Source organism: Columba livia, chromosome Z, assembly GCF_036013475.1.
Source record: "Columba livia isolate bColLiv1 breed racing homer chromosome Z, bColLiv1.pat.W.v2, whole genome shotgun sequence".
Classification (NCBI taxonomy): Eukaryota; Metazoa; Chordata; class Aves; order Columbiformes; family Columbidae; genus Columba; species Columba livia.
The window spans coordinates 53,297,781-53,312,313 of NC_088642.1; the positions used below are offsets into that span (position 1 = coordinate 53,297,781).

General features: G+C 39.8%; 1 protein-coding gene across 14 annotated transcripts in view; it reads left to right on the plus strand.

Annotated features, from left to right (window-relative positions):
- GOLM1 (golgi membrane protein 1) overlaps positions 1-14,533 on the plus strand; it is a 34,871-nt gene that overhangs the window by 10,317 nt on the left and 10,021 nt on the right. For all 14 annotated transcript variants that reach the window (XM_065045867.1, XM_065045869.1, XM_065045872.1 and 11 more), the window contains 3 exons: positions 327-506; positions 9,386-9,440; positions 10,453-10,555. In XM_065045867.1, coding sequence (XP_064901939.1) covers positions 327-506; positions 9,386-9,440; positions 10,453-10,555 — 338 coding nt within the window. The remainder of the gene's footprint in view (positions 1-326; positions 507-9,385; positions 9,441-10,452; positions 10,556-14,533) is intronic.

Below are 14,533 nucleotides of genomic sequence, written 5' to 3' on the forward strand. Positions count from 1 at the left end.
TTCAGAAAGATTGCAGAGTGCAATGTTTTGGGGTTTTTTTGGATGGGTGTCTTCTTTTTTTTTTTAAGCTGAGGTATTGAGGCAGCTTTGCATTTCTCTTGTTTTTAACCGAAATTTTGATAGTCTCTAGAGAATACGCTGTACTGTTAATTCATGTAGAACTGTGTGTGTGTCTGTGTGTGTGGCAGGTGTCCCAAACTGATACAATACTTTGATGATGTTAGCATTGCTAGCTCTGTGAAATTTGTCACTCCTTGAATCTATTGGAAAAGAGCCCAACAAAGGGGGAGCGATTCTGTTGCTTTGGCTAATTTGCTCTTCCTCAGGGTCGGATCATGGATCTGGAAGCCAAAGTCCAGAGGGCAGCAGCGGAGAGGGGTGCCGTGGAGATGAAAAAGAACGAATTCCAAGGGGAACTAGAGAAGCAGCGACAGCAAATTGACAAAATCCAGTCCTTGCACAGCTTTCAGATTGAAAATGTCAAGAGAGCACATCAGGAAGAGAAGGTAGGTCCTTTTCTAGCTGTGGTTTTCTGTGAGACTCTGGTTTACCAAGACGGTATCTGTGACGGATTAAGGTTGCTCTAATGTTCCAACTGATGGGCATACAGTCAGTGTTGGTGTTGCAAAACATTTAATTTATGTATCATAGTGTAATAGTTAGAAATGGGCATTGAATGCATATTATAAAATTCATCATATAATATGTGAAATATTAGAAGCTGCAAGTAACAGTACTTCTGAATAAAATCTTTACCCCCTCTGTAAATCATTGTGATCAACCATGGGCCTCTGGCTTTCTTTCCTGTATACTGATGTTTTAAAACTTAAGGAAAAGAAGAAGCTGCACCAACAGATGTATTTGTATTCTCAAATATATTTGTATATACTTGTAGGCATAAATGGTTGGCGTGTATTTCTAAATGCTTTACAAATTTTGTGCCACCTTGGCCTTTGGCCTCCGAAACGCAGTAGCACTGGGAGACATCAGAAGGTTCGAGTAGCCTTTTGTGGTGGTGCTCTTGGCAGTGCAGCATTGCCAGAGGGGTCAAAGTCTGTTGTGAAGAGTATGAACGTACCTACGTAAGTGGCAGGGTGTGCAATCACTGCTGTGTAGTGTCTTGCAAACCGTTTTGTTGTGTGTTTTCCTCAGGTTGCTAATGCTGCCTCAGGTGTGGCTGTTAGTCATTAATATCACTTTTCCTCACTGTTGCCTGAAGTGTTTAGCTGAGAGTGTTTATTCTGGGTTTATTGGTTCTCCTGTAGAGTATCTTGACTGAAGTTTATAGATCAGCTTTCCAGGATTATTCTTTTCTGCAGACTGAACAGACACAACTGGTGATGGTAACAGGTGCTCTTCAGGTAGAAGGTTGACCATTAGGTGACGGTTCTCTGCTCAAAACTTGCAGTATATGAAGAAAATATCACCAGAATAATTTTTGAAGGACTGAGAGGAAGAGAAAAATTGATAAAAATGGAAGACAGAACTGTTTCATTAATACGCATATCAGCACTGTATATTTTTAATGTATTTTTAAATCATTTTTATCCAAGGTCTTAAAAGAAATAATAAACCAATTTTTTTTACCTCTTTTGAGACAAATATATTTATTTGATAAGGTCTTTGTTTTTTAATGTTTATGTATACTTTAAAAAAGGTGAGGAATAGTTAGTTAGTTAATTTATTTATTTTAAATGTATGTATTTGTTAAAAAGATACCCCAGGATAGTCAGACAGCATTTTGTCACTTCTGCCTCCTAATAGTGGATGTTGCTACTGAGTACTGTGGGAGTTGAGTTTATTGTTCTCTGGGAAGGTACTCCAGTTTTCATGTTGGTGAAACCCTTCATTCTCTTTTGGAGTCTTTTTGCATTCCAATTCCATCCTGCAAAGAATTAAAGTCCATGCATGAATTAAAAAAATAATAAAATTCTAAAAAGGTAACAAAAAGGGAAACAGAACCAAGTATTTGCTTAATTTACTCTACCGTCTTTTTTACAAGATAAATACATTTTATGCTTTCTTTTCATAAGTAGACTTTCTGATAGCCAAGGGTATTAAAAGTCACTGGAACTGGAAGTGGTGGCCACGGAGTTTACAGCGCAGGCTGGCCAGATGGGTGGACATCGAGAGCCGGTGACAGGAGCTCACTCAGGAGTTTTGAGGAAGCTCGGGTGGATGAAATGTTGCTTCTGCCAAGCATGTTGTGCAACCTTTCTTCTTCAAATTACGGTGGTACCAGACAAACGTAGCTGGTACCACGCAATCCACCTTTTTTGTAGTGGTGGTATTTTTGAGTCTAGAGGACATGTAGGAGCTGTCATCCATTAAATCTGGCATCTGTGCCAGGAATAGTGGTAAGAAGTACTTTACAAAACCAAAAATGCTGTTGGACATGAAGCTGAATGTGGTAGTCTGGGGAAGAGTCAAAGTGGCTTCTGGAAAAAAAAAGCCTGCTTCTAAAGTCTGTTGGAGTTTCCTTCTGAAAGAGTCAGTGACAAGGAGGAGGGAGACTAATGAATGCACTCACTCCTGGAATTGTGAAAGTCTGTGCACGCATGGCTTACAGAGAAATTATGCAGCTATATGGTAAGACAGTGTTATCACAAGAGAGAATGATAAGGCAGAAGTTACAAAGTGGTTTAGAAACAAACTGGATTAGTTGTTGTAGTGTGGGGAGGTCACTGATGGAGTTTTGGGATGCTGGGAAAGGGATGCAGAAGAGAACAAGGAGGATACCCAGAGCTGTGCAGTAGTTTACAGGAAAGCACAGGTTACAGGCTGGACAAGATCCAGGTGAGACAGCTGAGGAAAGCTGTTATGGACATCTCCAGGATCCCAAATGGTTCTGGAAAGTTCCTGTGGCTGGGAAAGACAAGGTGTGGTTGTTCTCCATCCACTGATGGGCTTCAAGTGTGGTCAGCAAGTTGTAGTTCAGGCTGGGCAGAAGAAGTGCTCTCCATACGATAGATGGTGAAGCTGCATGTGTGTGACATCCGTAATGCCCAGTTGCAATGGGTCTTTGTGGGTTAAAAAGCAACTGGATAACCTTGGATGAACATCTGCCCTACCACTCAATAAAAAGGTGTTTGATCTGGCTCTAAGCATTCCTCAACCAGATGTAGCTGCTGCTTGGAAAATACTGTAGTTTATGGCTGCCTTGGTGTTCGTTTGGCGTCCAGTGTTAGAGACAGCATGCTGGGCAAGGTGGATTTTGGGGCACATGTAGTATAGCTGTTCCTTCGTCGTAAGTGCTTTTCCCTCCGTCACCCTAAAACGCTGTTGTTCAGTGACAGAATACTCTATGAGGCTTGCTGTTGAAATGAAGGAGATGAAGTTGTAGGAATCATTAAAGTGCTCTAGTGGACTCATCTTTTGTCTTCTGCTTTCTGTGACTGGAAAAGAGCAATGTTTCAGGAGCCTAAAGTGGCAGGATGGGTGTGTATGCACCACTTTGTGGCAAATTCAAAGTTTGCTCTTGTTGTGGCACGTTAGCTAATACTCTGCATACATATTTGTTTTCCAGGTCAGTGAATTAAGAGTAGAGTGTTGCTTTATGGCGAACCTATGTGTTTGTCAAAAGACGCCATCTGCCAAGCTGGCATGGATCCATCCACTCTGATTTAGGAATGTTCCTTGTATGACAGCAGGGAAGAGAAGGAAAACTTTATTCTCCTCACTGAGAAACTTCAAGCAGCTGTCCTGGATTAGAGGTTATTCTACAGAGGGGTGTGGAATATAAGAGAAGACTGTTAGAGTGCTTTTTTTTGGTGTCTGTATCTGTATCCATGTATAAGTGTGTTGTATATTCACAAGTGCATACGTATTTGTATACACACACAGGCACACATATATCCTTGTTTTTTCAGCTCTGTGGATTGCAGTGGAATCTGGGATTCTTGGGAGGCAAGTAATGAATTCACCCTTTCTGGCTATGGGAAACTTAGTCCTTGAACTGAGCTCTATTTACCCTATGGCCATCTTAATTGCAGTTCTTCTCTGCTGGCTGTGTTTTATTACTCTGCTGGTAAAATACAGCATAATTATGCCACTGATTAGGCTTCTTACCAAACTAATACACCAACAAGGTTTTTGCCACGTGTAGATCAATATCGGTGACATTGTGGTAACCATTTTGAGTTAAATTTGCCTCCTTTTCTAGTAGGACTGCCTCTGTGCTACTTGGTGGACGAGGGCATAGAGGTAGGAGGTAGTCAGAGCCTGAAATACGCTGTGGGCTCACTGTCCACTGAGGCAATGTGATCCTGGGAAACTGCTTGTTATAATTATTCTCTTAGGTCTGAGTATGCATAAAACACTTTTGTCACCAGGCTGCTTTTAAAAAACCTGCTTGAATTTTTAAGGATTAATGTAGATTTAGCAAATGTCTTCTGGAAATCCACGCAGAAATAGACTGGAGAGATCAAGAGAGCTTACATGGACTCTTAGCAACAACAGATAAGGAAGCAGGAGTGCAAAAGGGCTGTTCGTAATCCATGAGCAATTTTCTAAAGAACAATATTCTATATGGTTGTTATTCAGGACTCGTAGCTTCTGGGATGTACACAGTCACAATAGTCTCTCTGAAGAGTGTAACAGGAGAACAATAAGTATAATCTCTCTTATTTTTAACTGCTAGAACATGCTTTTGTAGTTTGTCATTTTCTTTGGATTTATGTGATTCTTCCCCACCCCACGTGTTGTTTTACGAGGAGAGGGGCCAAGCTTTGTACATTATATGTGAAGCACGTCATTGTGCTGTTGCTCAGTGTCTTTTAACACTGGCCACAGCTGCTCTCGCTTCCCCTCCTGCTGGGAAAATTTCAATTCCCAGCACAACCTTCTGAGACAAAATACCTATCGGTATGCAGAGAGCCGGCTCCACTCAAAAGGAATGGCAGTGGGGGGAGCAGGGAGAGGGAGGAAAACCTGCTGTGAAAAGGAAAAGGTGCCTATGTGTCGTTTGTTTTTGGTGGTTTTTTTTAGACCAAACTGTGTCGTATCTTCTAGCTTTAAAAAAGCTTTAAGGAAAAGCAAGCTCTGCCTCGTCTCCCACTCTGCTTGCCGTACCATGACTTAAATTACCAAGAGAAATCATCCTGCATACTCATAACTGGAATGGCAGAGGTCTAGAAGACTACCTCTGTTTAAAATATATTTTTACATGATGGAGAAAGTAAATGGATAGGCTGGGGGGACTAGCTGAGTTGTAGACACCCTAGCAGTAGAAATTTAGAGTATGTGGAGCTTGAGAGGTAACTGCTTCATAGCAAAATGGACTAAAAGGAAAGCAGAAGGTATAGTACATATATCTGTACAGGTTCTATATTAAGATTCTCTCATCATAGGGTTCTGCTTTGTTTACACTGCCTGCTTTTTGGGTTTTAATGAAATATAACAATGTCCTGAAAGTCCTGTAGCTGCACGTGGCTTATTTTCTCCAGTCCCTGCACCAGTAAAAGTAATTTACTTGCATATTTCAACTACCTCTCTCTTCTACTGAGAGTGTAAGAAATTCTTAACAATTCTAGTGTTTTCTTCAGTTTTGAGGTCTGAACTGTGCCATGTCATGGTGCATGTGTCCTTTATCACAAAAAAAGAGTGTGTTGATTGCTCTTAGCAGAGGATGTGAAACATGATTGAGTCCCTGATCTTCACCAGGATCACTCTTTGAGAATAAAGCTGTGGTGTGTTTTTGTTTCTGGTGTTTTTTGTTTGTGATTTTTAAAAATTATTATTTTCAACTTATTTCTTTGGGGATTTTTTCCTTTTCTTGAGGATGGGAAAAACTTTAATTTCTGACTGGAATTCAGTTCAGTGCAAAACAGATTTAAATGAACAATGTATCCTCCATTTTGGGCTTGAAATTTGTTTTAGACTTGATTTAATTGGTGCTCCTCCACTGAAGTATGTATGACTATGCAGCAACCTAAAAGAGAAATATTTTAATAGGGATCTTATTTATGAACTTTTTTCCCCCCACTTTCTAGTACCTAATTAGCCATTAATCTCATGTCATAGAATAAAAAAAGCTTTTTGTGACTAGTATAGTTTTTTTACTCCTGAAGATCATTTCAAAGTGATGAAGAAGAAGAGTAAAAAGAGGGAAAAGAATTGATGATGTATGTTACTAGAAAGGTGTGTGCAGGGAGGTACATTTGCAAACATAGAGAAAGGGATGGGAATTTCCAGTTACAATTAAGAATTGAGCAACAGATAATCAAAATATGGCTTATGTTGTGCTGCCAGCATGGTGGTAGGGAGCAATTAGGGGCATGCAAGGCAGAACAACTCCTTCTTTTTGCAGTAAGGATTTAGATGAGTTTGAGTTAATCCTGAAATAGATGCCCTTCTTCCCCCTGGTTAGTTATAAATGCTTGCTTCTGCTTGTTTCTTCATGTGTAAATGTTACATTCCCAGCTTGCTTTGTTCCCAGTTGGTTTGGTTCTGAGCACCTGATTTACTGATGCTGTGGCTCATCTGTTTGTCCTTGTGAGAGCTGTTATTTGTGAATGCAAAGCCCCTATTTCTCTTAGATTTTAGTCCTGAAACCAGTGCTTACTGTCATCAACTTCTTTGCTGCTTTATTCCTTTTTCCTGTTGCAATATCTCATTATGCTTTTATGTACACTATGCACAGTCAGTGTTAGAAAGCACATATGTTCAGTGTGCTTGGGTTAGCTTGATTTATGATGATATAAAATGCTGAAAGAGTTAGTACAGTAATGCCTCCAATGAATATGTTTATGGAGGCTACTGTGTAAGGCATTAATTGGATCAAATGCATGTAAATAGTTCAGCGAATGTGCTCAAAACATATGCTTTGAAATAATTTATCTCAAAGTTTCCTCACAGGCATTCCTGCATTATGCTTTGTTTGGTTGTTTTTTGTAGCATGAACCTTTTGTGTTTCTTAAGTGGAGTATGACTTCTGTATCTGTGGTGAATAAAAGAAAATATCTCTGGCAACTGTAATTAAAAAAATTGCTGTCAAGCTGCAGCAAGATTTTTCCATCACTGCTGGTGGCAGTGTTGCTTTTGATTTTTTTGTTTTCCGAGGACCTGCTGTCCACAGCATTGACTCCCATCAGGAGACTGACTTTTCCTTAGTGGTAGTTACAAGGTCTTCTGTGGAAGACATACCATGTTTGCAAATACAATGGGCTGGTTCTATGGTACAGAGTTACTCTGTCACAGAAGATCAGATTTTGATACATTGTGAGTTTCCAAAAGCCGGATTCTCACTCCTTGGGATCATAGGTATTGTTTTGTGTGCTGAATGAGATTTAAAATGTGAGTTTCTTCGTAGAACTGAGTTTTAGCCTGTATTTGCTGAGTGCTTCCCAGCAGTTTGCTTTCTTGACCTGCATAAAACCACAAAAGAAAATAATGTCTGCCTAAGTCACAGCCATGAGGTGAAGATTAGTTAATGCTTGGATGACAGAAGGAGGAACAGAAAACCTGACATGATTGATGCAGTCAAATTGGAAGCTGGCAGTTGGAGATCTGTCCTGTAAATTATTAAACAGTATTTCCTGCTCAATGTAAACAGCTAACTAGATTTTCATGAGTTCTTTTCCTGGACTCTTACGCACGTATTCAGGAGGTAGGTGTGACATTTGCAAAAGGAAGTTTTGTATGCAACCCAGAAACACCCAGGCATGCTTTTCTTTTTTTTTTTCCCCCCTGTTGTGATTTAAGGAGCCTTTTTTGTATGACAAATAACTTTATTCACTTCAGCTAATCACAGTTACTATTGTCCTAATGTACAAAACATTTAACACTTGTCTGCTTTACTCTCAAATAAGTGGTCCTGGTATTTGTGTGTTTCATGTTAAGAAAAAAATAATCACACCACAGCAAACTGTGGGAACATAAAAGTGCTGTGTCATACTGATTTTTCATTGAGAGTTTCTGGTAATGGCTAGTGCTGGAAACTCTGAGGCTGATAATCGTAGAACAACCTGGTTACATTGCTTATGCATTAGCAAAACACGGCATTTCCATCAAAACATTAACTTCCTTTCTCTAATAAACCAGTGAAAACAAATCTGGAGCCTTTATTTTTTTTCACCTGTCCTATGAGAAAGGAGAGGGCGAAGTATTAAACAGTACTAAGTACATGTTGTTATTCATGTTCTTATTATTGTTTTTTCCTTTTTAGGAAAGGAACAGGTCCTTTGCTATTGAGGTTTCACAGTGGTGTTAATGACTCGGCTGTATGTATAGAATGGTGTAGGAATATTTATTTTATTGGTTTGAAAACAGCTGCCTCTTCATTGACGTAGGAACGACCACCTCTTTGAGCAGGGACTCTTTAAAGGGTCAAAAAAAGACAAATCTACTCTGCTGTGTGCTGTTGCACTCAGATTGACTGAACACTTTGCTTTTCCTAATCAACCAGCACTTGCTATTGTAGTCTTTGTGCAAAAAGGCACTGACAGCGTTGTCAGAGTTTCAGGGTCATTTGGGCAGCCAGAATGGACGCAGTTCTTTGCATTAAAGTAGCGTGGACGCATGTACACATCAGTACTTGTGCAGAAATGTGTGGAAACTGGCGACTTGATGTACCCTGATTGAGGGTGCTTTCCTGGGAGAAGGATGATGAGGAGTTTGGCAGTGACATGTAAGAAACGTGCTCCTAAGCCTGGACTGGATTGTGTCTGAAGGGTCAGTGGATCTCATATTTTTGTAGTCTCAAGAAGACTCTTCTGCACCAGACTTTGTAGATGTTAAGTATGGATGTGTGTTAGCCTGACATGTGTCTCTCAGGAATTAGTTTAATTGAGGCATAGTCCTGTCAGTATTCAGGTTTTTTGGGTCATGTGTATATATGTGTCAGTAGAGCAGGACTGATGGAAGAGTTGACTGCCTCTTCAGAATGAGAGAGAGAGAGAAGTGAGGGAATGGAAGAAGATCACTCCAGCATCTTCTTATCAAAGTGTGGGAGAGGATAGTGAGGAAAGTAGTGGAATGCAAGGGCTTCACGGTGCTTTAGTAGAGTTCCTTTATGGTCTGTGATTAATGCATCATAGCTCACCCATGCTTGCCTGCATGCAGGTGTATTCGTTCCCTGGTGAGAGGGTAGCAGATAGCAAGCTGTGCTATGATGTTTTCTTCCTTCCAGGGATAAATACAGTAAATCTAACTGTGACTGGAATTGTGAGATTAAAGCAGAATAATCAGAATAAATCTGGGTTAAAACAAGAGTTAGTTGTTTGTAGGAGTGAATCTCTGGAGCATCTAAAAGTTTTTGTGTTTGGTTGTAACCCAGTATTCATAAAAAGATCTTCTTACAAGTGCTTTGGTTGGTGTTGTTTATAGTGTTAATGGTGGCACAGGTCCTTTACAATTAAAACATTATTTTCTGTTTTGATCCTTCCAGGCAGTGCTGATAAGAAACATCACAGGAAATGAACGATTGATCCAGGATCTACGAGGTATGTCATGATACCTCTCTGCAGCTCTTATACTGTTTTTAAAGCCACCTATTTTTAACACTTGCATTTTTCTGTTGTCTCTGAGGGTGCCGTGTTCCAGTCACAGAGGTGGCACAGGAACTGTGGCAGCTTAGGTCCTGCATCTGCATAGTTCCAGTTCAGTGAAGTGTCAGACTAGTCTGACTCAGCAGTAGGATTTGTCCATGTAGTGCTTGATGTAGGACTCCTGACCCTTACGATATAAAAATAATGCAGGATAAAATTAGCTTCTATGTGTATTGTTAATATATTTATTCTTCATTCTACCTTTTGCAGTGTATTCTTGCATTCGTCCCTGATGTGTTTGCTTTGTACATTTAGCACTAGGGGTATTCACCAAATCCTATATTAAATAGGAAAACTTGATCTAATTTGTTTCTGGTCATGTTGGTACTTCAAAATTGTGATTAGCAATGTACTTCTTAGGAAGCCTGGGGAACAGATCCTAAGTTCTCTAAATATATATAAAGTTAAATATGTTGTGGTGCCTTCTTCTGGTGCCCTCACACACAGCTTTTGATCAGGAAGAAAATTAAATCATAGATGCCTCTGTTTTTGAGGGAAGCATTTTAAGCTTGTCTTCAGATGGCTAATAAACATGAATACCATTTTATATTATGTTCTGATTAGTATTTCACAGACCTAAAGATTTACTGAACTGAAACTTAGCAGAGCAAGGGCTTGCAAACTAGTTAGAATATTCCTTATGAAGAAAAGGAGGTAAAAAATCTATGTTACACTGTTTTTGTTAATATGTTAGGCTGAAAGCCTATTTTTAGACAGTCCTGTGCATCTTTGATGAATAAATGCAACAATTATTTATGCATTTGTGTACAAAATGTAGTGAGCCTGACAGGTGGAGTTAGCGTTAGCATGCTTACTCTTGATTTGTTTTTCGATACTTCTGTTGTAATATGTGTAGGTATTGATGTGATGAGTATTTTAATGGATATTTTAATCCTGTTTTGGTCAGAACAATTGAAAGAGTTACAGAAAGAATATGGGAAGCTGCAGACAGATTATTACCGGTTTCAGAAGAACCAGACCAACCTTGAGAAGAAGTTCTCATATGACCTGTAAGTATGTTCTTTCTGAAACATGGTTTCCAGAGTCGTAGGTGACTTGCTTATAACCTGGAGTATTCTTATGATAGCTGTAGTGCTGTTAGTAAATACACATTTTTAAGGAGAAAATAAAACCTGACACATGTTCTGAAATTGCTCACAGTTGATCTTGGAGAAGAGCATAGATCTTGCAACGCATGGCATCTTAGTATCCACAGATTTCTCCCATACTTCTTAATGTTCCTTCCATTGCAGGAGGAAAAAGGTAGCAGTATTCTCATTCTCATTCAACTCTTTAAGTTTGGGGGAAAATTGAAACACAATGAGGCTAAACTCTGGAGAAGTTTAAAAACTAAGATACAGGAATACCCAGTGAGAAGCTGAACCTCATGGAGCTGCTGGAGATCTCAGAAAATTTCTGGTACAGTTGTGGTCAGTGCCATGTGTTCTGCATTACAGTTCATACCTAGTCATGTTCCTTGTTGAGACATGGATAACTGAACACATGCTTGTCAGTATCCTTACACTTAATATACACTTTTCTTATTTCTAGGAATTTCTCCTGGGTTCTTTCAGTTCAATAATGTTCTTGTTCCCTCTATTTGTCTTCACATCTTGTGTCTTCCCTCTGGTGTGTGGATGTAGAAAACCAACAGGATTTGCTGTTTGCATGTTCTCACAAGAATTTTCCATCAAGAATATAATTGCTCTAGTGATAAGTATTTGTCCAGGAGCCACTCTTTAGCCAGACTTTGTAGGAATGATAACTAAAATCTCAATGTGGCAATCAAAGAACATGAATCCTGCAGGCCAAACTTGAAATAATTCTTTCTTCTTCTTTTCTCTGCTTAAGAATTAAGGGTAAATATTAGAGCTTTTGGGATATTTACAGGTTACCAGTTGGTTGTGTACTCTTTTTTTTTGTTTTTTAGGGCATTATTACTCATTTAGTAATGATGACCCAGTTGGATCGTCTTGTTGGAGTTCTAATAATTTAGGACTTGTAGGAGAAAAGTAGAAGGAAGTTGGAGACTTAAGTTCGTATCAAACTTTGATTAAGCCATGTTGCACTTAAGTGTCTGTTAAGGTACTCTTTCCCTCTGTGCTTGTTGTGTACCACAGTTGTTAAGCACCATCACTTTGCTGTTTAGTTAATGACAGAGCTGGTACTCCTGGATTTCTCTTGATAATTCTTTGCTAGTTAGAATGTGTGTGTGCCAGCATCTTCTTTATAAGGCTGAGATCAGCAAGAATAAGTGGATCTGTAGGTGTATGTAAGCACCATACAGTCATGCTCTACATGAGTGGTGCATCCTAGGAGCACTGGATTGATATGTGTGTATGGGGAAGTAACAGAAGGAAAATGCAGTGAGTCTGGTTTCTGAAAACTCAGGTTTACTGCCCATGTCTGGTGAAATATTTTCAAGTATAGCTCCGTTGAGGAAACTGCTGACAGAGCATCCCTGCTTGTGGGAGTGTACTGTAAAGAATCCCTCTTTGTTTAGCAGAAGGTTGGATTTGGAGGGTACAGCTCCAGGGCCAAGGCTGGCTCAAGGTGAAGGGCTAACAAGTTACGTTGCTGAAGATGGGTTTGCTTGTGTCAGGGTAGGTGTAGAAACAGTCAGGACTTACACTTTTTCTCTCACTTTGTTGAATAACACTGAAGTGTTCATTTTCTATTTCTGGATTTTTTTTGTGGCTATGCAACTGAGGAAAACAAAATTTGCACTCGTTTTTTGGTGGAATTATTTATAGCATGAGCATCCTGTAGCACTCATACAATTCTAGCAGGAGCATATATAAATATATTTGTTTAATTGTTACTTGTTGCTTACCTTTAGGGGAGATGTTGGAACATTAATATTGCACTGTTGTAGTAAGTGACATTACTAACTTTGCATTGTGTTCCGGTAGTTGGTAGAAACAGACTGATCGTTACTTGGTTACACACGTTCCTCTTTGCTGTTACTGAATGCTTACTTAATAGTGTCATTTTAAATGCTTACAAATAACCTTTTCCCAGTGTGGTTATGAGCCTAGAAAAACAAGTATTATTAGAAACACTCAAAATGTTATTTTTAATCTGTCTTCCTTCCTCCCCTCAAATATTAGGAGTAAAACAACGTGTTGCCCCTCTGCTCATCTTCAGTAAACCTTGGCGGGAGGGGGCACTAGACCTGCTTTTGTACTGTGCCAGTGAGTTCCTCCTTTGACTTGGAGTTGCGTGGATGACAGTTTTGCACCTTATGTGTCAAGTACACTTTGGCCAGTGGAGAGATGAAGAGAGAGTATTATCATATAATTGAAAATGTTATTAAAAGGTGACAGAAGTCAAATGCCTTTTTTTAACTGCACACATGGTAAATCACTCTTTTTAAACGATCAGATGTTGCACTGAGAAGGACAGTGATAAAATCAGTTGTGTGTGTGGAAAGCGTAAGAACAAAATTTGATAACTTTGAAGGCACAAAAAGAATTGTTTTTCTCATGCCGAAGTCTTGAAGTTTCATCTTAGTGTTTTCTTGGAGCAAGCTTGGTTAGGATTTACTGCTTGGTTAGAGTTTTCTGCTATAGTCTGCAAAAGGAGTGCATGTTCCTCAGCAGTCGATTTAGGGAGATACACTTAGTGCACGCGATGCCCAGTGCTGCCTCCTTGCAGTAGAGCTTGTTCAGCAAGAGCTGACTGTTTACATGCCACCAACTCTTAATCCCCCTATTTGTCTCTCTTCTTGTGCTCGTTCCTGCTAGAGATCCACGCCTTTCCCAGCCTTTGGTCCCATAATAACTCCTGTGCAATCCTGACATGTTCTACATCTGCATCCCATCATGTGTCCCCTGCCATGGTCCGGCAACATTTTGGTCCTGTTGACTCATCTTGATGGGTTTCACTCCTGACATGGGGGCTGAGTCTGACCTGGGACAGCCCTGGGACTGTGAGATGGTCTGGACACGGTGTTCCTTATTCCAAGTCTGCAGTTTAGGCTCCTTGTTGCCCTTGTGCTTCTGTGCTCCTTTGGGCTCATGGACGTGGGTCTTGGATGGGCTGATGGCTCCTGTGATGGGCCTGGGAACAGTTGGGGAGGGTGTAACTTCGGCTCCTTTGTGTGTGCACAGGTGAGCTGTTTATTGCAGAAACTGACTCTGTGTAACCTTGTAAGAGAGAAAACACACATGAAGACTGAATTTAAGAGCACTGTTTTTGCCCATTTGAAGTGTGTCATAGCAATGGGATGAGGTGGAGAAACTAGTGCTGTTCTTGTGCTTCAAAAGTTGTATGCATAAGTATTAAAATCTCCAGAAAGCACTTTTACAAGAAGGGAATTCCTTCACAGATAAAGAATTAAAAATTATGAGGATTTGACACAGATAATAACTTTATTTTCATGCACAATGTGGGACAAAAGAGCATTTGTGAAAGATTGCTCTGTCTCCAACTTCAGGTTTTCTGTATACTGCATCTTTCTCAAGCTTGCAAACTGAAGTGCAGGCAATTCTGATGTTCTTTTATTTCCTAGAAATTAGTGAATCTGTGCATAACTCAAACCTAATGCTGTTTTATTGTCTCTAATATTCACCAGCTTATGAAGCACTTTTTATTTTGATGACTCTTCCATGTAGTAGCATTAGCAAAAACAGACTTCAGAATAAAGCCTTCTCAAGAACAAATGGTAATAAAGGTAATTAATTTGTCAGTTCACAAAGGTAATTAATTTGCCAGTTCATAGCATATCTGCCTACCATTTCTCTTCCCTTTTGGATGTGAACTACAGAACAGATGTTTTGCTTTAAAAAGGGAGGTGTGGGTGGAGAAGGGTGAAAGTGCAGCAAAAACTGGTGACTTGCTGTCATAGAGCGCACGTGCCCTGAGAATTCCTCGGATTTGGTAGTACCTTTTTTGCAGCTTGAGAAACTGGAACATGCCTGTCTGAAGGAGCTGCTGTAACACAGAGGTTATTAACACTCTGCGAAAGCCAGGCTCAGAAATTGATC